Consider the following 22,792-nt stretch of genomic DNA (forward strand, 5'->3'; position numbering starts at 1 on the left):
GATGGTATAAGATTATTGATGGTATATGACAAGATGATTTTTCCCCCCTGGAAGGGGGAATTTCAAGAGGTAGTCAAGAAAACTTGAAAAAAGAAAAACAACAAGGAGTAACTTCCCTTAACAGATGTCCAAATATCTTATAAAGTTATAGCAGTTAAATCAGTGGTGAACTGCTATTGAAATAGCCAAAGACTAGAGAAACAAACTCAGAAATATATCATGTTCATAGGGAAAATAGCTTATCATGAAGTTGACTTTTTAAATTCAGTGGTGGGCAAAATAATGAAATAGTCAATAAACTATAAGGAGGGACTGGTTATCTATGTGAAAAATATCCTATATAGCATAATCCTATATCACAACCAAAAATAAATTACAAATGATTTTAAAAAGTGAACAACAAAAAAATACGATCTTAGTAGGAGATAACTTTCTCACCGATATCTAAAATCTACAAGCCAAAAAAGGGCACGGATTAGAGATTTGCACCAAAAAAATTAAAACTAGTTTGTCAAAAAATAACATAAATCAAGTGAAGACACAGTAGTGAACTAGAAGAAAATAGCTAGAGCATCCGAAAAAGAGGAGTAATAGCCAGAGCATATACAGAGCTCACACAAATAAATAATAAAAAGAGCTCCCCCAAATAACCCACAACAAAATAAATTAGGTAAAATATATGAAAGGGCAATTCACAAATAAAAGAAATATCAATAAACAACAAATAATTAAACTAATTAGAACAGATACTACACTTGATCTTAGCCCAAAGGCCAAGAAGCAATGAATAAGCAATAAATAAATAGAAAGATGCTTAATTTTAGATATAATATTCAGATAATTGCAATTAAAATTAAAACAGATTTTTTTTCCTCTATCACACTGGCCAAAATTAAACTGTAACACCCAGTGCTGGCAAAAGTGTAGAGGAAATGAACATTCTCATATACAGTGGCTGGTAGGAGTATTTATACAGTGCGACTTAGTAGTATCCGTGGTTCGAACCTGCAGTTCCACTTCTAGGAATCTATTCTTCAGAAACACAGGCACATGAGCACAAAGACACAAGTACAAGAGGGTTTGTTGCAGCATGGTTTGTATTAGTGTAATGATCCATCAGAAGGGGAGGGAGGAGGACACTGGTAGGTGGTGTGTTCAATGGGTTGTGACCCCCAGTGCACCTGGAGTGTGGTGTGTCCTGCCACACTGGCTCCAGGTGTTAGTCCCTCCTGGCCTGTCCTGGCCCCCAGATTATGACTGTGTGCTGTGGACAGGTTGGTCCCCTCCTGACCATGGTCGACACCCCTAAGGGGGAATGACAGCAATAATACTAAATCAGGTTGTTTGAGGATTGTACCAGACCACTTTCAAACACTCCCCTATCTTTGTCTCCTGTCTGTGTCAGAAAGACTTGGAGAATAGTCTGTCTGTTCTAGTAGCCTGCTTCTTAGAGATCAGTGGGATGAGAGAGAAGAGCTCAAAACAGCTCAACCTGTGCCCTTGTTAGAAAGAGTGGAGAAGACTTATTCACACCCTTTTGCATTACTGTTATCATGACAACTACAACTACCATCAGTAAGAGGCCCATCCTCAATTCTGCTGAAGTCCACACACAAAAAATCAGATAGCCTCCAACTCCTCAGCCTAGCTCACAGACCTATCACAGGCTCCCGTGGTCACCTGGCCCTCCTGTGTGCTCTGCCAGGTATGTCCCTACTCCATCTTCTGGAGGCCTATGCTCCTGAGACCCTTCTTCATGCTCCCTGGGGCCCCAGGGCCCTCTGTGCACCTGCCCTGCTGCAGTGTCAACACCCTCATGAGCTGTGTCTGCAAGTCATCCTGTGTCTGCAAGTCACCTTAGCAAACATGGATCCTCCTGTGGTGTTCTAGGCTCTGACGTGCCTCAGATGTGGATTTTAATTTCACGAGTTCATATTAACATTTTAGAGGACAGACACAAGTGCAAACAAAACTGTGTCTGTCACGTGGTGGCTTATGGAAAAGAGCCTGTTTTGGGAGGCCTGTTTTGAAGCTCCGTTTGCAATGTTAATACAAAGTTTCTACATAGGGGATATTTTGTTTAGCTTAGAAGGGATGATAAAGACTACAGGAGGGAGGATAAAGCTCCCCCAGCCACCCTCTTTACGCAGGACTCAGGTAGAGGCCTTAAATGCAGAGAAGGTGCATTCTCTGTGGCCTTCACCCTGGTCACCCTGCGGCCTCTTAGAAGAGGGTCCCGCAGCTGCTTGGAGTTCAGGTGGACCCATGGAATGACCCCTCCCTTCCTCTGCTAGTAGATGCAAAAGGCTGGAAAACCATTTGCCAAGTAGGCAACTAGGATTACCACCGACCTCTCAAAGGGATCATGTCAGTTTATAGTTCTTATTATAGTGTAATGTTATTTACTTAAAGTTTGTGTGCATATTTTAATGAATTCATAAAACTCAAACTGTAAGTCCTATGGCAGGGAGGGAGGGATGCAGCACTGTGACTTTGAATTTGAGCTGAGGAATGGGAAGACTCTCGTGTGGGGCTGGGAGCTGAGGGTAGCTCCTCCCAGGCTAGTGCCGGGATGGTTTCCCCATCAGGGTTTGGTGCCTGGGCTAGCAGGGTGACAAGACTACCTGGCCAGCAGCTCCTCTTTCCTTCCCCCACCCCATTCCTCTGCATTCCCCTCTCGTGGGCTGATAATCAGGCTGCCTTCATCCCAGCCCCAAAGTCTCACACCCAAGAGCCAAGCAAGCCATGCTCTGACTGGGTGGGGTGGGGCAATAAGACCAGATATGGCCTTAGAAAGGGCTCCATCTTATGAGTCATTTGGACCAGGGTTCAAATCCTTTCTTTGGCACTTTCCATCTACATAACCTCGGGCAAGTCACATCTCCTATCTGAGCTTCAATTTCCTCATCTATAAATGGAGAAAATCCAACCTGGCAGGTTTCTTGGGATGATGCATAATAAGTACTGATGATGGAGTGTTTCCTCTTTGCCAGATATTATCCTAGGTCCATTACGTGCATTAACTCATGCAATCCCGCATCAACTCTTTAGGTAGGTGCTGTTCTTATCCCTGTTTTACAGATAGGGAAACTGAGGCACAGAGAGGCAAAATAACTTGTCCCCAATCAGACAGGGAGCACAGCTGAGACTGAAATACAAGTCGTCTGACCCCAGAGCCTTCACTCTTCATTATTCATATCTCACCTCTCTAAACCTGGAGCAACTCCCACATAGTATGAGAGCTCACATTCATTCCTTCAATCATTCATTCATTCACTCAATGATTTCCTGAGTACCTACTCTGTGCCAGGTCTCGGTGCTAAACGCTAGGAACTAAATGCGGTCCCTCTTCTCTAAAGTTCAATCTTAGGAAGTGTGTGTATGTGTGCGTGTGTGTGTGCGTGTGCGTGTGCGTGTGCGTGTGCGTGTGTGTGTGTGTGTCTGTGTCTGTGTCTGTGTGTCTGTGTGTCTGTGACCAACCATAAACAAATAATAAGCAACAACGATCCAGAAAGTTATCTTTTTTTTCACGAAAACCAAACACATTGATGTGAGGTGGGAGAGGGCGGCCTGGCTGAGAAGGTGGCCTCTGAGCTGAGACCTGGCTGAGGAGAAGCAGCTCCCCAAGAAGAGCAGGAAGGAAGCAGCAGGACCAGGTCAGCTGGTCCCTGAGGCCTCTGTGGCTCTGTCTGGGGCCAGCTGCTTGCCCAGCACCTGTAAACTTTGGCAGGGCTCCAGGCCACTCCTGAGCCCCCGGACTCTGTGAGCCTTTGTCAAGCTGTGATCGCCCATGCCCAACTTTTGCTGGTTGTGCTAGAGCACCTTAGGGCTCCAATCAGATACTTCCTGGCAATAGGACCAGAGTCTTTGCCTGAAACACAGAAACACAGACTGGGAAGCCCAGCCTCTGCCTGTGTGTGTGTGTGTGTGTGTGTGTGTGTGTGTGTGTGTCTGTGTAGGGAGAATTAGAGAGGAAACAATCTCTTAGCCACCTCCATGATGGTTCTATGGCCTACATGGATATGTTGAGCCAAATTCTCCCTCTTCCTATGAAGTCCTTGGCTATCCATGTTCCCTGCCTCTCTCACTTCAAACCAACTGTGGTCAGAACTGTGACAAGGGGGTGACCTTCCTGCAGTGCTGCTGTTGGGGTGCAGAGAATCCCTGCTCTGGGGAGCCCTCTCCTGCCTGTACCCAGCTGCCATTCACAGAGCTGAACAGTTAAATTCATGACAGAAGCTAAAGCTGAAAACGTGGAGAAGCAGAAAAGGAAATTGAGGCTGAGGAAGCTGATCATGACTTGCTGCTTGAGCTACCTGTGCTTTTCAGCAGATTCATTTTATCTGGAGGCTTTGTTTCATACCAGGAACTGCCTAGATTTGGGGAGAGAAGGTAAGGACCTAAGCATGGGCCTGGAACAATGGATGGAGCAGCTTCATTGGGTTTACTCTCTCCCATTCTGAGGTACAAACACACACACACACACACACACACACACACACACACACACACACACACACCACACACTTCATTCACTGTAATGCACGGCACAACACACACTCTTATTCAGCATGCCCGCACTGCACACATGGCAGCACTGTGACAGTCTAGTATACTGGCAGAAGACACAGAGCTTGAAGAGGCTTTAATAAAGGGACTATTTACCTAGGTATGGATGGGTCTGGTTTTGTTAGATATGCAAGCCAGGAAATGATCCTACTGGTTTAAAGCAGTCCTGGCCATCCTATTCTCTTTGCCAGGGCCTGGCCCATAGGCAGGGATATGTGTGTGTGTGTGTGTGTGTGTGTGTGTGTGTGTGTGTGTGAGAGAGAGAGAGAGAGAGAGAGACTTCTGTCGTGTGTGAGAGAGAGAGAGAGAGAGAGAGAGAGAGAGAGAGAGAGATGATGGGCCAATGCAACTCCATGAGAAGATTGCCAGTGGCTTCTGGGAAAGATTCCCTTTTTGCTGAGAGAGAGAGAGAGCCCTTTGTGCACCTCCATTCTTCTAGCTTGGCTGACTGTAGTGAGCAAATGCAATGCTTGAGGCTAAGGCTGACATCCAGACACCATGAGAGGAGATGTCACCAACATGCTGAGCCAGAAAGATGGGAAGAGCCCTGATCCTTGGTGGACTCAGACTCTCACCGCTAAGACTATCACATGGAGAAGTGCATGCTTCATATAGGAAGGTGGAACTCAAGCAGAGAAGAGGAGGAAACCACCAAGTATCACATGCCAAATTCCTGCATGAAATTTTGCCCATCATAGAAGGGCCAAGAGTTACGCTAATGAATGTCTCTCCTTGTAGAAACACAAGTCTGGAGAGGAGGTTACCCCAACCAATAATGTTTTCTAGAGGCCAGGTAGTGAAGAGGGTGGTTATGGCTGCTGCCGATCTCCTACAAGTTCAGATGGTGGTGAAGTTCAAGCAGTGATCTCTGCATTTCGACCAGGTTGTATTTTAGTGTTGGGCCTCATCATTAACCACCTCCAAACACCGCCCTCCACTCTGGGTCACAGACAGCTTCCCAAAGCACAGCTTGAACCAAGTCAAGAGTTCTCCACTGTCTACTGTCTCAGGGGTCAAACTACATACTTAACATTCAAGGCCTCCCTCCTCATGATCCATCTGAACTCTCCAGATTTTTCCCCCACCATACCCCATTGTCCTAGTACTCTGGGAACTGATACATTTTTCATAGGTCCACCATTGGTCAACCATTCTCTAAGAAAAGTGTTCTAAACAATGGTCCAAAGATGAATTTGGGGGCGGTCCATCTAGTCTGTTTGGAGCCAGACCCAAACAACTTTTACATGAGACTACCTAATCTAATGAAAAGCACTGATGACTGAGGCAAACCTTTTATTGACTATTACACAGGGATAGAAGAAAGAGTTCTATCACATGCCACAGAACGAATTTTATTTATCTGCCACTTTAAACCATAATCTCTTTCTCCACATTTTCTCTTCCTATTAGGTTTCTGACTTTTCTCCTTCCATTGTCCCAAACTCTACTCGCCTTCAATCAAGCTGGCTCTGCCCTATACCCCCACTCCACCTCCCAAAACCCATTCAGCTTGCAACCTACTCAACAAAAGCCTGAACAGTCTGAAAAATACAAATGCCACCCAATCCAGCTGCTTCTCATTCTTCAGGTCTATGGGGGTAGGTACAAGGTGCTCAAATCATGGCCATCCTACAGATAAGGAACCTGTGGTCCAGAAAGGTGAAGGGTCACAGGAAACAAGGAAATACTCTCTCCACCACAGGGACCCTGCTCCTTCAATTACTCCTCCCAGTGGCTCCGGGACAGTTGGCTCACCTGATCTTCCAGTGAGCACCTCCTGCAGACCTGCATGTGAGCATCCTTCACTCCACCTCCCTACTGTTCAGGGCTCCATACCTTACCAGTGGTTTCCAAACTTTAGCCCAGTGCACAGTAAAATGGAAAAAGTAAGAGCAAGGAAGAGCAGCAAAAACAATTTGCCTTCAAACGTATATACAATTTTGAGTGACAATTTTAGCACCCAGGAAGCACCTTAAGAAGGAAGATCCGTGGAATATAGTCATTGTATGGCAGAAGACATGTGTATGCTGCTAATATGATACATCTATTCACAAAATGGATTGTGATTTTTGTCTCAGTATTTCAGCATCTGAAATTTCTCAGTTATTACTGACATATTTTTCTTATATAGACCTGTTCAGAAAACAATAAGAGATTAATGACTTGTTCATTCACAAGTTATGCATGATATTTCTAATGCTTAGATGTCAATTTCCCCTTTCCTCTACTCAGTGAAGATAGCATTTTCCAGCTCTTGTATTGGGTGGGGCCATATGACTGAATGTCCAGTGGAATGTGAATAGAAGTGAGAGATCACTGAGGAAGGGAAAAGCTAGACTAGTTCTCTAGTCTCTAAGTCCCACTCTTGTCATGCTGAGTTGATTGAGGAAGCCATGTGCTCCAGATGGTATGTTTAAAACATGGTAGAGCTTCTGGCAGTCAGGATTGCCAAAACCTACCCACCCACATTTTGCCTGAGTGAGAAATAAAATGTGGTGCTAACCCATCAAAATGTTTAAAACTTTTACTGAGGTATAATTTACATATTATAAAATACCTAGATGTTAAGTATGTAGCTTGATGAGCATATGTCATATAGCCACTACCCTAAGTTTTATTTTCTTGTCAATTTCCATCCCCCTTCACAGACAACAATGTTTTATAGTTTTTAGGGTAAAAGTCTTGTACTCCTATGGTTAAATTTATTCCTAAGTGTTCTATTCTTTTTGATGCTCTCGTAAATGGAATTGTTTTCTTAATTTCATTTTTGGATTGTTCATTGCAAATGGACAGAAATATAACAGATTTTTGTATATTGATCTTATATCCTACAACTTCACTGAACTAGCATATTAGCTCTGTTTAGTGTGTGTGTGTGTGTGTGTGTGTGTGAATATCTTAGGATTTTCTATATACAAGAATATTTCATCTGCAAATAGAGATCATTTTACTTCTTCTTTTTCAGTCTGGAATACTTTTATTTCATTTTCTTGTCTAATTGCCCTGGTTAGAACCTCCAGTGCAATATTGAACAGAAGTAGTGAAAGCAGACATTCTTGTCTTTTTCCTGATCTTCTGGGGAAAGCTTCATTTTGGCTTTTAACATGAATGAAACAATTTATTTTTTTTATTTTCTACTCTACCATCCCTTCTCTTCTTTTTGTCCGCTTATGAAGAACCCAATTTAAGAAAACCCACCTCACACACTAACTCCCTCCAACTCACCCTCTATACTGGTTGCCAAAGTGTTATTTACAAAAACAAAAATTGTCAATAATAATAGCTATCCCTGAATGAGTTCACTAAATGCCTGGTTCTGGGTAAGTACTCCATGTAATGTCAGCATTAATCTTATATCCATCAGAAAACTGAGGAGCAAAGATACTCAATAACTTGCACAGGGGCAAAGGTCTAGAAGGAGGCAGCTCAGCCTGTACCCTTCTCACATTGCCACATCTCACTGCTCTCTTCAGCTCTGTGTTGTTCTCCAACCACACTGCTCAAGAGCCTCCTTGGCCAGAGCCAGGTCACAGTCACTTCTAGCTGCAAGGGTAAAGGGAATCTGGGGAGGGAAGTATTTTTTCCTTAAACGCAGAATTTTATTTCTCTCCTACTTATTCTGAAAACTTTCAAAACCACAGAAACAGTGAAAGAATATAATTGACTCCAATATATATTTTACCTAGATTCATCAATTGTTGACATTTTTTCCCCTCACCATTTGAGTGCAAGTTGCAGACACTTTGACACTCCATGCCCAAATACACTAGCATGCATCTCCCAAGAATAAGAAAATTAACATTAACTAAAAAATATCATTTAGGACACTATTTCATATGTAAAATTTTCCTAATTGTCCAAAGTACTTTTTTATAGCTTTGTTGTTGTTGCTGTTGTCCTTTAAATCCAGGATCTAATCAAGATTCACTGCTGCATTTCATTGTTATGCTTCTTTCATCTCTTTCAAGCTCCTTTGCCACCTCATTTTGTTTTTCATGACATTGACCTTTTGGAAGAGTCCAGGATTTCTGGATTTGTCTGATCGTTTCGTCATGATTAGATTCAGGTCACACATTTTTGGCAATACTCCACAAGAGGTGTGTGTGTTCCTTATTGTGTTCCAGGTGGGGTTCTATGTCAGGTTGTCTAATCTTCGTGATGCTAAATTTGGGCATTTGGTTAAGGCAGTGACTTCCAGGTCTCTTCATTGTAATACAGTTTTCACTTTGTAATTATTAAGAAATCTGTAGTGAGACTTGGAGGTTGAGTGAATATCCTGTTCCTCATCTTTCACCCAATGGCTTTAGTTAATTTTTACCCGATTTAGTTAATTCACTGAGGGTTGCAAAATGATGATTTTTAAATCTCACATTGATTTGTTGACATTCTTTTATAAAAAAATTTTCCCCTTTTCCACATCCCCCCAAAACACACGGACCATTGGATTTTTTTTTTTAAGTTAAATGTTTATAAGCTCAAATTGCCAGATTGTTATAATGCTCAAATTGTCTCAAGTTTGACCAGTGGGAGCATGAGGCAACTTCTCCTAACCAGGCACACTGTTGCACCAAAAGAAATGAGATTCTTTTGTAAGGAAGGAGAAAGTGGTTATTGGCCATGGGCCTGTCACACTTTACCTCCCCAGAGCCTCAGTTTCCTGGACCTTAGAATGGGGTAATAATTCTCTCAGGATGATTTCCAGAACTAAGTGAATTGGTCATAGATTAACGTCAAGAAAAGCATATGTGCCTGTGTTCTAGAGTCTGGCACAAAGGTGTTAAAAAATAAAATTCCTTTCTCTCCTTCCCTATGTCACCACCTTTATTTAAATCCTCATCCTACTTTGCATTTATGTCACTTTATCTTCACTTGTTTGCATCTTGCTTTTCTTGTCTGTGAGATAGGGATACAGAACTTGTTGGGTTGTCATGAGGATTAGCTATGCTGCTGTCAGAGTAAGCCTTACTCTTGTGGAATTCCAATTCTCTCCCAGGACTTTGCAGATAGGGGCAGGAAGAGACCACACACAGTCTCACGGTCAACTGTGTCTCTGACTCTCATTTTGCTGAATTAGTTATAGTATTTCATCATCTGGCTTAGAGGTGAAATCCATCCTTTTCTTCAAGTTTTACAACCCCTCTCCATAGTCATAGATGTTTGGGTGTCCAGGAGTCTTTGAAAAATATGGGGAACGTGGGGTGGGTGCTGAAAGTGCTCCATTCAGATTTTTTACTGTCCTGTGAGGCCATCCCCCAGCTGCGGTGTGTGTGGGCTATTGGCAACTCACAGATGGCCCCCTTCACTGGGGAATTGTCCCAGGTTGCTAATAACTGATGTGGGGGACAGAAGGCCAGTTCCCTTGCCTCACAGTGGGATTATTTCTGGCCATAATTTGTGTTCCAGAGCCCTCTCTGGGATAAGGCTGAAGCTAGTCTCCAGCTTTGACCACATCTTTACTTAGCTTTTCCCCACCTTATCCTGTTTCCTTACTTCCTTTCTCCTGAGGCACTCCCCCTATAAACTACTTGCCCCAGAATTCCCTACTCAGGCTCTGCTTATAAGGAAGAAATGGAGGACAGAAGGGATGGAGGGAGATTTGCAAATCAAAGTATTTTGAATAAAATTAACCTATGTCCTTGTTCATAAAAATCCTCTGGCTATATCCACCTCTGGAATGTTCACTGGCTTCTTCATCCATGCTATTCTCATCTCACTGATCTCTCTAATTCACACTCTCCTCTTCACTCCTTCATTTCCAGGTTAGCAAAAGGGGTTCTAAATTACTCTTGCTGTTTCACATAGCAATCCAGTGTTTTCCAGTTCCAGATTCCAAACTCAGCCCCATGCCTGCTTTGGCAAATCAAAGCCATTCAGCAACTCAGATGAACAAGAGGGGGCTTCATTCAAGGTCGGTATGGCTGTGAAAAGCAATCATTTGTATTCCTCCATTACACATATACTGTGATACTGTGTGAGAATCACAAGCACATAACTTTGCACACTGCACTCAATGCATGGTGTGTATGCTCCTTGGACAATGTCTTCTAAATACTTAGGACCATTCACACACTGTCCTGCCAAGAAACTCTGACCCTAGACTTTAAGGCCTTATATGATTAGGCCCCTTCCTTTTCTGATCTCTTTGCTTCTGGCTTTCCTCTGCTCTCTTCTCACTTTCCATTCATGTGGTTAGACCCTTTTTCCTTCTTGAATGTGGCAAGCTCTTTCCTGCCTCACGGCCTTTGCACTGGTTGGTCCCCAGCATAGTTCTTTCCCCATCTTTTCCTGGCTAACTCCTACCAGTCCTTAGGTCTCAATTCAAATGCTTCTTTCTCAGAGGGGTTGCTCTGGCCTCTCAAAGGAGGCTGCCTCCTATTAATTTCTCTCATGGAACTTATCATAGTGGTTAGGAAGTTTATTTACATGCTTGCTTGTGTCTTTTCATTTGTTTCCTCCATTAGATCTAAATATCAAGAAGGCAGGGCATGCCTTGTTTAGTCATCACATTTCCCGCAGTTCCGCTCAATACCAGATTGCTGAATGAACCAAGCCGAGAACCATCCCAAGTTCGCCTTCTCATGCTTGGTTCAACCCACCTGGTGGTCTCCTGGCCTCAGAACATCAGGGCCGGAGAGACTACAACCCCCACAATGCCCCTCGGGCCCACGCCATATGATTGGTTGATCCTCCGGCGGCGACCAATAAAAGGTGGTTTTGTTGGTATGTGCCGCTGCAGCTCGAGTCCCGGAAGCTACAGCCCGGCGTCATTCTAGTTGCTCTGGAGCCGGGTCCTTTGGCTGCCAACCCGCCGGCCTCCTGCCATGGGTAGCACCGAGAGCAGCGAGGGCCGCAGGGTGTCCTTCGGAATGGACGAGGAGGAGCGGGTCCGGGTGCTGCAGGGCATCCGGGTGAGCGGGCCGCCGGCAGGCGAGATGAGCGAGGGAGGCCGGGCGGGCGTGGAGGGCGCCCGAGGGAGCAGAGGCTGCGGGCTGGCTTAAGAGGAGGTGCGGGCCGAGAGCAGCTGGGCGCGTCTCGCTCGTTGAGCCCTCCTTACTTCCTTTGTGGAGAACATCTCTCTTTCTGCCCAGTAAATGAGGAAGGTGAGGCTCGGGAAATGCCTAGAGCTCCCCGTGCGGGGAGTGGCCGGCCGCCTTCTGGTCTCCCCACTACCCTGGCATTAGGAGAGAAAGAGTGGAGAGCGGGGTGGGCAGGCCACATTCCAGCTTCAGTTGACTTGTTACAGACCCGAATTTGTTTCTCCTCACCCCAAGTGCAAACGTCTTGTTATATATACATGAGATGCTTCCAATCCTGGACAACTGCAACAGTCTCTTAACGGAGGAGGCGGGAGTCTCTGCTTCTCAGCACTGCATGCAGCCAAAGGGCACTTAAAAGTTAAATCAAACCACATACCCTTACCCTTGCTTAAAATCCTAAGCAAGGGTTTTAATGCATGCCTAGTGCATTTAAGATGAAGAGGAACCACTTTACCTTGTTTTACAAAACTGTGCTGCTGACCTCTCTGTCCACATCTCATACCATTTCCTTCACTTCCCACTCCCCGTCTATTCACTGGCCTCAGGACCTCCTTGTCCCAGCAAGATGTATTTGTAGTTTTCTGTCTCCCAGTTTTTCTTGTAGTTATAGTTTAAATATCATATGAGTATACTTCACTGACCACTTAATCTAAACTACCTACACTGTCACATTTTTTTCATAGTGCTCATCACCATTTGTAACTTCTATTGATAATTTACTTGTTTATTGTGTTCCTGCTACAGTGTAAGTAAGCTCCTTGAGACTGAGGCTCTTGTCTGATTCAAGATTCTATTCCTAGAACCTAGAAGAATAATAAAAGCAGCTCACATTTGAAAATTTATTAGTGGGGCCATGGGGTACCCTTTATAGTTTTCCTCTCGTTTAATTGTCAACAATTCTAGAGACATAGAATTCTATTTGCCCATTTTCTAGATTAAGGACAACTGAGGCACTGAGATGAAGTAACTTATCCAGGGTCAACTAGTGACAGATGGAAGAGATGGGATTGATGTAGGCAACATTAGGGCCTGTTCATTGAATGCTACACTTTCTCCTACACCTGTGCCTGGCACATTGTGGGTGCTTTGTAAATAATTGAGTGATTAAATGGATGAATCCAGGGAGACAGAGACTGAGTTTAAATGGAATGTACAGAGCTGGCTGTAGGTGAATTAGTTAATTAGGAAGGTGGCTCAGAAAAAGGCATCAAGAGGTCTAACTTCTGGGTAGATGCTCATTAGCTGTGTGACCTTGAGTGAACAACTTATCTTTTGAGTCTTAGTCACCACATTTTAAAAAATGGGGGTGCTGATAATCCTAGGTGTTGTCAAGGATATAATGAAGATGTGTGTGGAAGTGTTTAGAGGAAGTACAGAGTGTTTTATAATAGAATGGTGGCCTCTCTTCTTCAACTGGTATAGTACTTAACACATTTAATGCCTGCTAGGTGTTTATCTAGTCTTGACCTGACTTGTGGCAAAGATAAAATGGGGAGGATAAAAATGTGTTAGAAGGTTGAAGGGCAGGAGCCTGAATTGGAATTTAGAAAGATACCCTTGGCTGTGTTTGGGTGTTCTCTCACCTTTGTCACCTGGTATCCTGCTTTTGGGAATGTTGGAAATTTAGGTCAGTGGGAGTTTCTAAGTTTCAAGGGAGTCCCTTTGGAAGTGATTTCCTTTAAGTTGACAGAGGCATATCATCTTTTTTGAGTATTATATTAGACAGGTACATTGTATTTCTAGTTCTCTTAAATCTGCAAAGTATAAATTCTGTTTAAAGATGGAGAATCAGACTTAGAGAAGTTAAGGAATTTGTCCAAGTTGTTACCTGAGTAACTTCTGGGACTTTAATCCAGATAGTTTGGGTGCAAAAACTAGCCTTTTCTCACTACTTCAGCTCTCTCCCCACCACTGATATGCAAGACAGCGTGAAAATTCTGTGATAAAGCCTCTACCTCTTCTGACTGCTGATGCCCCAATTAGTTCACCAGAGGTTAAAATGAGAGGGAGCTTTGGTGACTGGTTGACTGCTGGGCAAACTCGTTATAGAGAATAAATGACTTCTCCTGAGGCATACTGTGGGGTACATGGCCCCATGCTGGGACGCCCCCCCCCCCCACTTTCTCCCTCCCTCCCTCCCTTCCTTCTGCTTATGTGCCTGGTTTGAAAGAGGGAGATCAGAGAAAAAGAGGTGACTGCAATGAAGTGTTTTGGTATAGAGGCCTTTTTGTTAGCAAAGTTAATTGAGGGTTGGGAAGTCCACCTTGTCTTTAAGCAGATAAGTAAAAATCAGTGGGAAAGATCATTGGATGAACAAAATGAGAAGTTAATTTAATAAAAGGTAGTTGCCAAAGACTATCTGCCCTAGCTTCTTCAGAGAAAATTAAATATTTTTAAAGACCACTTGTGTTTAATCCCCTGGGCCTGGTCTTGGAAAGCGCTCTAGTTTCCTTAAAATTAAATGCTAGGACCTTGATAGTTTACACAGTTATTTGTGTAAATTTATATACCGAGGTCAAGCCTTAATTCCATGGACAGTAAAAGAAATTTAATTAATGCAAACTGCTCCACTTACATTCAACTCCAGTTTTCAGAGCAAGCATGTGTGAAATACATAAAGATTTCATTTCAACCAGTATGTTTAATCTCATCTTCCAATAAGAGAAGGCACACATGTGGCAATAATGTCTGTATATGTTCTTTTTGCCTTTTTTCTGCTTCATGTGAGCAGCCATCTTTGGTGAGTCAGCTAAAGTTGGTTGCTCCTCAGCCAGACTCCTCACTGTCTCCAGCCTTTGTCATTCCAACTGCTTGGTGGCTCTTCCCTAGTCACTTCCCTAGTCTGCTGCTTCAGGTGTGTCCCCAGGCTCATTACATGCTCCTGGCTTTATCACTTTTACCATCATTCATTGCTCCTGTGAAGCAATTCTGGGCCACTTCTGAAGGGAAGACCAAGGAGAATATAGTAAGACATACAAGAAACAGTCCCCAAACATGCCACTGCTAGAGAAGCCACATGCTGATCACTGCACACATAGCTACTGTTTATCTATCACCTCAGCAGATGCTTCCTGTGAACATGTTACTTGCCAGTCATGGGTCCTGGCCTTTCAGAGACAATAAGGGACCAAGCACAAGGCCCCTGCTTTTTCTGGGACTTTTGCCCAATAGCGGGGACAGAACAAAAGAAAGAAAAAAGAGGCAAAGGAATAAAAGAATTACAAGTGCTATGAAGGAAACATAAAGGATGTAAAGAGTAATGAGGCTACCTCCTTGAGGTGGGATGGTCAGCCAATGCCTCTCTGAGGAGGTAACTTTGAAGATATGCCTGAGCCAGCCAGGAGAAGTGTGCACATATTTATTCTGTTGAGTGTTTTAAGAGCAATGTCTCAGATATTACTCATGCTGACCTTGTGAGATATCATCATCCCCATCTCAGAGGTGAGGAAATAGTTTCAAGGAGGTGAAGTAACCCAGGTCACAATGAGTTAGTAGTAGAGCTGGAAGCTCAGACATTCCAACTCCATAGCCTAATGTGCTTGCCAGCCAAATGGGCTGGAATGTTAGAGAAAGTTGGGCACATGATGAGTCCAGACAAGTGATAGGCCCTGAATGCCAGGCTGGGCTATTTATGTGTTATCCTGGAAGCAATACTGCAGTTCTCTAATTAGGAGTGGAGCTTTGCAAAGATCGTAACTGATGATGGTGATTTTTCTTTTTTTTAAACAGCCTTACTGAGATATATTTTACACATAAAATTCACCTATTTCAATGATTTTTAAAGCAAATTTACAAAGTTAACAACTGTCTTCACAGTTGGATTTCAGAACTTTCACAAGACCTAAAAAGATTGTGCCTATTTGTTGTCACTCCCCATTCCCACTTCCAGCCTCAGGTCACCACAGATCCTTCCGCCTCTGTATGTTTACTTTTTCTGGTCATTTCATGTAAATGTGCTCATATATCTTTTATGTCTGGCTTCTTACATTTAGCATAATATTTTTGGTGACGGTTCTTTGATGTTGTAGCATGTATCAATAGTTTGTCCCCTTTTATCACTGAACAGTATCTCATTGTTTGGATATATTGAATTTTCTTTATCCAGTCACCACTTGCTAGACATTTGAATTGTTTCCAATTCTTGACTTTTATGAATAATGTTGCTGTTAACATTTGTGTACGAGTTTTTTAGTGGACATATATTTTCATTTCTTTTGAATAAATACCTAAGAGTAGAATTGCTGGGTCATTCTGTCCATGAATTTGGTCAGTTGTTAGGTTTAACTTTTTAACCCATTTTCCGTTTAGGAAAAAAAAAGATGCAGCTGCTGCCAGCATTAATTTAGCATCATAGGAATGCTACATTTTCTAGGATTTGACATTTTCAGCGATCAAAAATTACTATATTTTGTAAATTGAAATACTACTACTCAAAACAGAATGCTATAAATAGAATGATGTCATTTGTTTCCAAAGACTGTCAATATATTAGAGTGATGTAAAATAATAATAAAAGTGAGATGTTTTGTGGCAGACTTTGGGCGTATGGTTAGGATTGTAATCTGTGGGTTATCTCAGGGTAAACGCTGCAGCCACAAGTGCCGCTGGTGAGTATTCTCAGGGCAAATGGGAAAAGGGTTAAAAAACTGCCAAACTTTTTCTAAAGTGGCTGTACCATTTTATATCATTCCCACCAGCAATATATAAGGGTTCCAATTTTTCCATAGCCTCAGCAGCACTTGTTATTGTTTGTCTTTTTAATTATAGTAATTCTAGTGGGTGTGAAGTGGTATCATTGTGGTTTGAACATCTTTTCATGTGCTTATTTGCCATCTATGTATTCTCTTTGGTGAAATATGTATTCAAATCTTTTGCCCAGTTTTAACTGGGTTGTTTGTCTATTATTGAGTTGTAGGATTTCTTTATGCTGTGTACAAGCCCTTTATTATATTATGATTTTCAAATATTTTCTCCCAGAACATGGCTTATCTTTTCATTTTCTTAATAGTGTCTTTGAAGTGCAAATATTTGTAATTGAGATGGTTTAATTTATCAATATTTTTCTTTTGTTGATTGTGCTTTTGGTGTTATATCTCATAAATAATTGCCTAACCTAAGGTTACGAGAATTTTCTCCTTTGTTTTCTCATAAGAGTTTTGTAGTTTTGGCTTTTATATTTAGGTTTATAATCTGATTTCAGTTAATTTTTGTGTATGTCATGAGGTAAGGCTGTATCAAGGGTTGGAAAAATTTTTATGTAAATGACAAAATAGTAAGTGCTTTGGCTTTGCTGACCATAGGACTTTATTATTACTACTCAGTTCTTCCATTGTAGGGTGAAAGCAGCCATAGGCTACATATATAAATGAAAGGGTGTGGCTATGTTTCAATAAAACTTTATTTACAAAATGAAGTGTTGGGTTGGATTTAGTTCCAGCACTAGAGTTTGTTGAACCTTGACATAAATCCATCTGTTTTGGGAGACTTCCAGTCAAGATGGCAGAGTTAACGCTGTGCTCACCCCCACCCATTACCATATTAAAATTACAACTAAATTATAGAACAATTACTCTTGGGAACCACCTGAGGAGTAGCTGAACAGAACTCTAACTAAGGATGTAAAGAAGCCATGTCAAGACTAGTAGAAGGGGTGGAGATGCAGCGTGAATTGGCCCCATACCCACACGTGGCTGTTAAGAATCTGGAGGGATATCTCAGCTGCAGAGGTCTCCCCTGAGGAGGGAAGAGTCGCAGCCCCACACCAGGCATCGTAGACCAGAGTACCAGTGCTGGGAAAGAGAAATCCCTACAATATCTGGCTATGAAAATCAGAGGAGATTCAGTCCATGTGAGGGCTGCTGCAGACCCAGACGTCCCCTTAAAGTACTCACATACAAACTCACTTGCTCATAAACACTCACACTAAGCTCCAGTGAAGGGACAGCAGCTCAAAAAGTCCCAGGGATATAGGGAGAGGAACTGAATTATCTGGCTTTAGGGGAAGGGCTGGAAGGGCAGCTTTTTCTGGGAGGTGCCATCATTCCTTTGTTGAGCTCTCCCCCACACAGCTGGCAGGCAGAGGTGGGTGCCTTATCTGAAGCCATCAACCTAGCTAACACTGCTTTACTAGCACCACCCTAGTGCTTCCCTGAGAACCTGCCGCACTCAACCCATGCACCAGCCCGAACCTCTTTAAGGGGCTGATCCTCACAAATGGCCAGCTGGCCTTGATCCATTCTGTGGACTTTTCCAAAATCTCTCAAAAGTCCACGGTCCCCCAATAAGCAATAGCTGAACTTGGTGTGCCCTGTACCTCTTGCTCAGCAGCCCCAAGCCTGGCACTAGTTGCAGCCAGCCTCAGTTCAGTTCACAGTATAACCAATCCCAGGTGCCTCCAGACCCAGCACAGGCAGCAATCAGTTGCAGATCACTTCGTAGCTCCTACCAGGTGGCCCTGGGCCAGATACAGACAGTGGCTGATCTTGGCCTACAACAAAGCCCCTCCTGAGAGGCCCCAAAACCAACATACCAGATGGCCAGCCTCAGGCCACACCAAAGTACCATCCAATTAGTGCCACAAATGACATACCCAAAGGGTAGACTCAGCAGGCACCATAGCCCTGCTAGGATGAATCTTGCTTTGTGGGGTCAGCCCCCATATAACAGCTTGTTCCCTATAGTCATGGCCAATCCTCACAGCCAGTCAGCCTGAGGTTCAATCCCACCTACTGACATGCCAACAGCAATCAAGTCTCAACTACAGTAGGAGGGCACATACAACCCACACAAGGGACTCATCTGGAGCACCTGGCTCAGGTGAACATGGAGACTGCACTACTGGGCCCTACAGGACACCTACTGCCTAAGGCCACTCTGCTAAGACTGGGAGATGTAGCAGATCTACCTAGTACATAGAAACAAACACAGGGAGGGAGCCAAAATGAAACAAACATGTCCCAAATGAAAGAAAAGGAAAAAAATGCCAGAAAAAGAACTAAACAAAATGGAGGAAGCAATCTAATAGATACAGAGCTCAAAATACTGGTTATAAAGATGCTCAATGAACTCAGGGGGAGAGTAGATGATCCCAATGAGAACTTCAACAAAGAGATAGAAAACAAAAAAGAACCAGTCAGAAATGAAGATTACAATAACTGAAATGAAGAATACATTAGGTAGAATCAATAGATTAGATGAAGCAGAGGACCACATCCATGATTTGGAAGACAAGGTAGAATATACCCAATTGGAACAGCAAAAAGAAAAAAGAATTAAAAAAAAAAATTTGAGGATAATATAAGGGACCTCTGGGACAACATCAAACGTAACAATGTTCATGTCATAGGGGTATCAGAAGGAGAAAAGAAAGCAAGGAATTGAAAACCTATTTGAAGAAATAATGATGGAAACTTTCTTAACCTGGTGAAGGAAATAGACACGTGAGCCCAGGAAGTGCAGAGAGTCCCAAACAAGACGAACCCAAAGAGGCTACACCAAGATCTCATAATTAAAATGCCAAAGGTTAAAGACAAAGAGAATCTTAAAAGCAGCAAGAGGAAAGCAATTAGTTACCTACAAGGGAGCTCCCATACAACTGTCAGCTGATTTCTCAGAAATTTTGCAGGCCAGATGGGATTGGCATGAAATAGTCAAAGATGAAAATCAAGGACCTACAACCAAGATTACTCTACCAGCAAGGTCATTTAGAATCAGAGGAGAGATAAAAAGCTTCCCAGAGAGGAACATCTAAAGGAGTTCATCACCACCAAACCAATATTATAAGAAATGTTAAAGGGACCTCTTTAAGAAGAAAAAAAATAAAAATAAAAAATATGAATAAGAAATCACAGAGAAAAACTGACAAAGGCAAACATAAAAACAGTGGATCATTCAACACTAAAGCTAGTGCAAAGGTTAAAAGGCAAAATTAGGATATCATGTGTAATTACAATGGTCAATTAAGGGATACGCACACACACAAAAAATGAAAAATAATGATCACACATGGAGGAGGTGAGTAAAAATGGTAGTGATTTTAGAATGTGTTAGAACATAAGCGATGAACAACTTAAAATAGACTGCTATAAACATAGCTTGGTATATGAAGCACATGGTAACCATAAGCCAAAAATTTACTAAAGATATACAAAAAATAAAGAGAAAGGATTCCAAACACAGCACTGCAGAAAATCATTAACATACAAGAGAGGGGAGCAAGAGAAAAAGAACCAGAGAACTACAAAAATAATCAGAAAACAACAAAATGGCAATAACCACATACCTATCAATAATCACTTTAAATGTAATTGGATTAAACGCTTCCATCAAAAAGTCGAATGAATAAAGAAGTGATGTATATACACACATATACGTACATACAATGGAATAGTACTTGGCCATGAATAAGAATGAAATCTTAACCATTTGTGACAGCATGGATACACCTAATGGGTATTGTGTAAGTGAAATAAGTCAGAGACAAATACCCTATGATTTCACTTTTATGTGGAATAAAAAAACCAAAATGAACAAACAAAAGAAACTTACAGAGACAAACTGATGGTGGGTTGCTAGATGGGAGGGACATTGGGAGACTGGTGGAAAAAGGTGAAGGAATTAAGAAGTACTAATTGGCAATTACAAAATAGTCACGGGAATGTAAAGTACAGCTTAGGGGATATAGTTAAAATTGTAGTAACTATGTGGTGTCAAGTGGGTACAAGACTTATCAAGGGAATCACTTTGTAAGTTATATACATGTCTAACCACTATGCTATACTCCTGAAACTAATATAATGTTGTATGTAAACTGTAATTGAAAAAAAAAAATTAAAAAATAAATATTTTTTTTGCATGAACTATCTAATTTTTCCAAACTCCATTTATTGAAAAGACTTTTTCACATTGAATTATGTTGGGACTTTTGTGAGCATCAGTTGACCGTAAACATTGTAGCTTTGTAGTAAGTTACAAAGTTGGAAAATATAAGCCCTCAAATTTTATTTTATTTTTTAAGGTTGTTTTGGTTGTCCTGAGTCTTTTGTACTTGCTTATACGTTTTAGGATCCATTTGTCAACTTCTGTAAAAATATTGTTTGGTGGGGTTTGTTGAATCTATAGATTACTTTGGGAAAATTGCCATTTTAACAATTTGATGCCTTTCAGTCAGTGAATATGAAATCTTCATTTATTTAGATCTTTTAAAATTTTTTTCTCAGCAATGTTTTGTACTTTCAGTGTATAAGTCTTACTTTTCTTAAATTTATTCCCAGGTAGTTTATTCTTTTTGATGCTCTTATGAATGGAATTTTCTTAATCTCATTTTTGAATTCTTTATTGCTAGTCTGTAGAACTACAATGGATTTTTGTATATTGATCTTGTATTCTGCAACCTTAATTCTAGTAGGTTTTTTTTTGTTTTTTTGTTTTTTTATTCCGTAAGATTTTATGTAGGTAGGGCCATGCTGTCTCCAAATACAGTTTTAATTCCTTTTTAATCTTGATGCCTTTTTTTTTTTTTTTCCCTTAATGCATTGGCTAGAATCTCCAGTATAGTATTGAATAGAAGTGGTGAAAGTGAATGTCTTTACCTTGCTGTTTTACTTAGGGAGAAAATATTCAGTCTACCACTATTTAGTATGTTAGTTATAGGTTTTTTCATAGGTGCCCTTTATTATACTGATGATTTTATCCCATCACCTCTTCCTCTCTGTCTTTTGATCTTATTTTTTTCTTTTGTAAGCTCTTGGAGAGTAAAGACTATATTATTTATTATAGTGGCTGGCTCATTATATGTTGGATTGTATGCTGTATTAACGAATTGATGACCCTTCTTTTACCTAAGCTGGCGATCTAGTGGCAGCTGTGCATGGGAATCCTACTCTTCTACTTCTTAAAATTTCAAAGCTTTAATACAGACTCATTCCATTTGTATGTAGCAGACTTCCTTTTCCACCTTGCTGTTGTCCAATGATAAACTTCTTGAATGTCTCAGCATGAATGTTGATGCTCCTTATCATAGTGTTTTACATTACAGCCTTCATCTTAATAGACTACTTAAAGGTAGTGTGGTGAACAAAAGATCACAGAAGACTTGGCTTTGAGCCCTCTCACTCAGAGTGATAAGTCTCTTTCCTTTTGTGCAAGATGGCGGTATAGTAAACACCTCCATTTACTTGTTAGCTAGGTACCTCAAAGGGGTTGGATCATAAATTCTTCCCATTCTTCTCCAAATTTAATGTTCTACCTGGCTGACCATTTGGGTGAATGCAGTTAATGGGGCCGCAACAGGAAATGCCAACTTGGAAAGCCAGGAATGGACCTGTTCTCTACAGCTTTCCAGTGAATGGTGTCTATGGATCTGGATGTCAAGTCCAGCAAACATTGCTCAAATACACACTATGTGCCAGTCCCTGGGCTAGTTGCTTTTCCAGGTGTTATTCTCTTTGTGCTCTCAAACATCACATCTTCTGGTAAAGTATCAGAAAACAAAGTGGAGCTAATTCTTTAGGGAAGCACAACACTTTTGGTCCCTCCACCTTTCCCCCTTTAGCTACTGAGGAGTGGAGAATCATTTTAAAGACAGGATGATATGAAGGCCTGGATGCCTGCATGTAGACTTTCCATTGGTGCCCTGCATTCATTTGGTTCAGGGATTCCCAGAATCACTCTGTATGAAGAGGACAGTAATTGCTGGCTTCATAACCAGGCTGTACTTTAGGGGCAGATTTAGCAACTTTCAAGGGTTTATTTGAACATTTTAAAATTTTTCTCTTAATAGTACTACAATATAAACAGTAACGAAATTTTCACCTTACCTTCTGACTTCATTATGTAATCCTTAAATACGATGAAATTCCTTCGTAATACTCCTTAATTATACTGGAGTATAGTGCTGAAGGTTTTTCTGTGTAAAAGGTTAATCTATAAAGTAATATAATAAGGAGAGTTGTTAACTTTAACTCTTACTAAGTTCATCCCATGTCATTTCCCTCATTTGGGAGGTTAGGATGCTACACTGGAAGCATCTTTGATCCTGTAGGTTTCAAGTGCCACCTTTTCCACCTCTTCAAAGGAGGTTGCTGCATACTCTCCTACAGCAGCTCTGGTTTCCAAGATTAAATCTGCCATCTTTGCTGTTTCTATGTGGCTGGTAGAGGCTTCAGAATATTCCCTAGTTCAGCCCT

At 41.7% G+C, this 22,792-nt stretch overlaps 1 protein-coding gene and 1 pseudogene across 1 annotated transcript in view; one reads left to right on the top strand and one right to left on the bottom strand.

Annotated features, from left to right (window-relative positions):
• Positions 1 to 681: 681 nt before the first annotated feature.
• On the bottom strand, positions 682 to 785 carry LOC112479396 (annotated as a pseudogene).
• Positions 786 to 11,315: 10,530 nt separating this feature from the next.
• The window catches only part of CHCHD6 (coiled-coil-helix-coiled-coil-helix domain containing 6), a 239,646-nt gene continuing 228,169 nt past the window's right edge, over positions 11,316 to 22,792 (top strand). The window contains exon 1 of the mRNA XM_025046477.1: positions 11,316 to 11,477. Coding sequence (XP_024902245.1) covers positions 11,391 to 11,477 — 87 coding nt within the window. The 5' untranslated portion in view covers positions 11,316 to 11,390. The remainder of the gene's footprint in view (positions 11,478 to 22,792) is intronic.

The sequence above is a fragment of the Pteropus alecto genome, unplaced genomic scaffold, assembly GCF_000325575.1.
Source record: "Pteropus alecto unplaced genomic scaffold, ASM32557v1 scaffold124, whole genome shotgun sequence".
In the NCBI taxonomy this organism is placed as follows: Eukaryota; Metazoa; Chordata; class Mammalia; order Chiroptera; family Pteropodidae; genus Pteropus; species Pteropus alecto.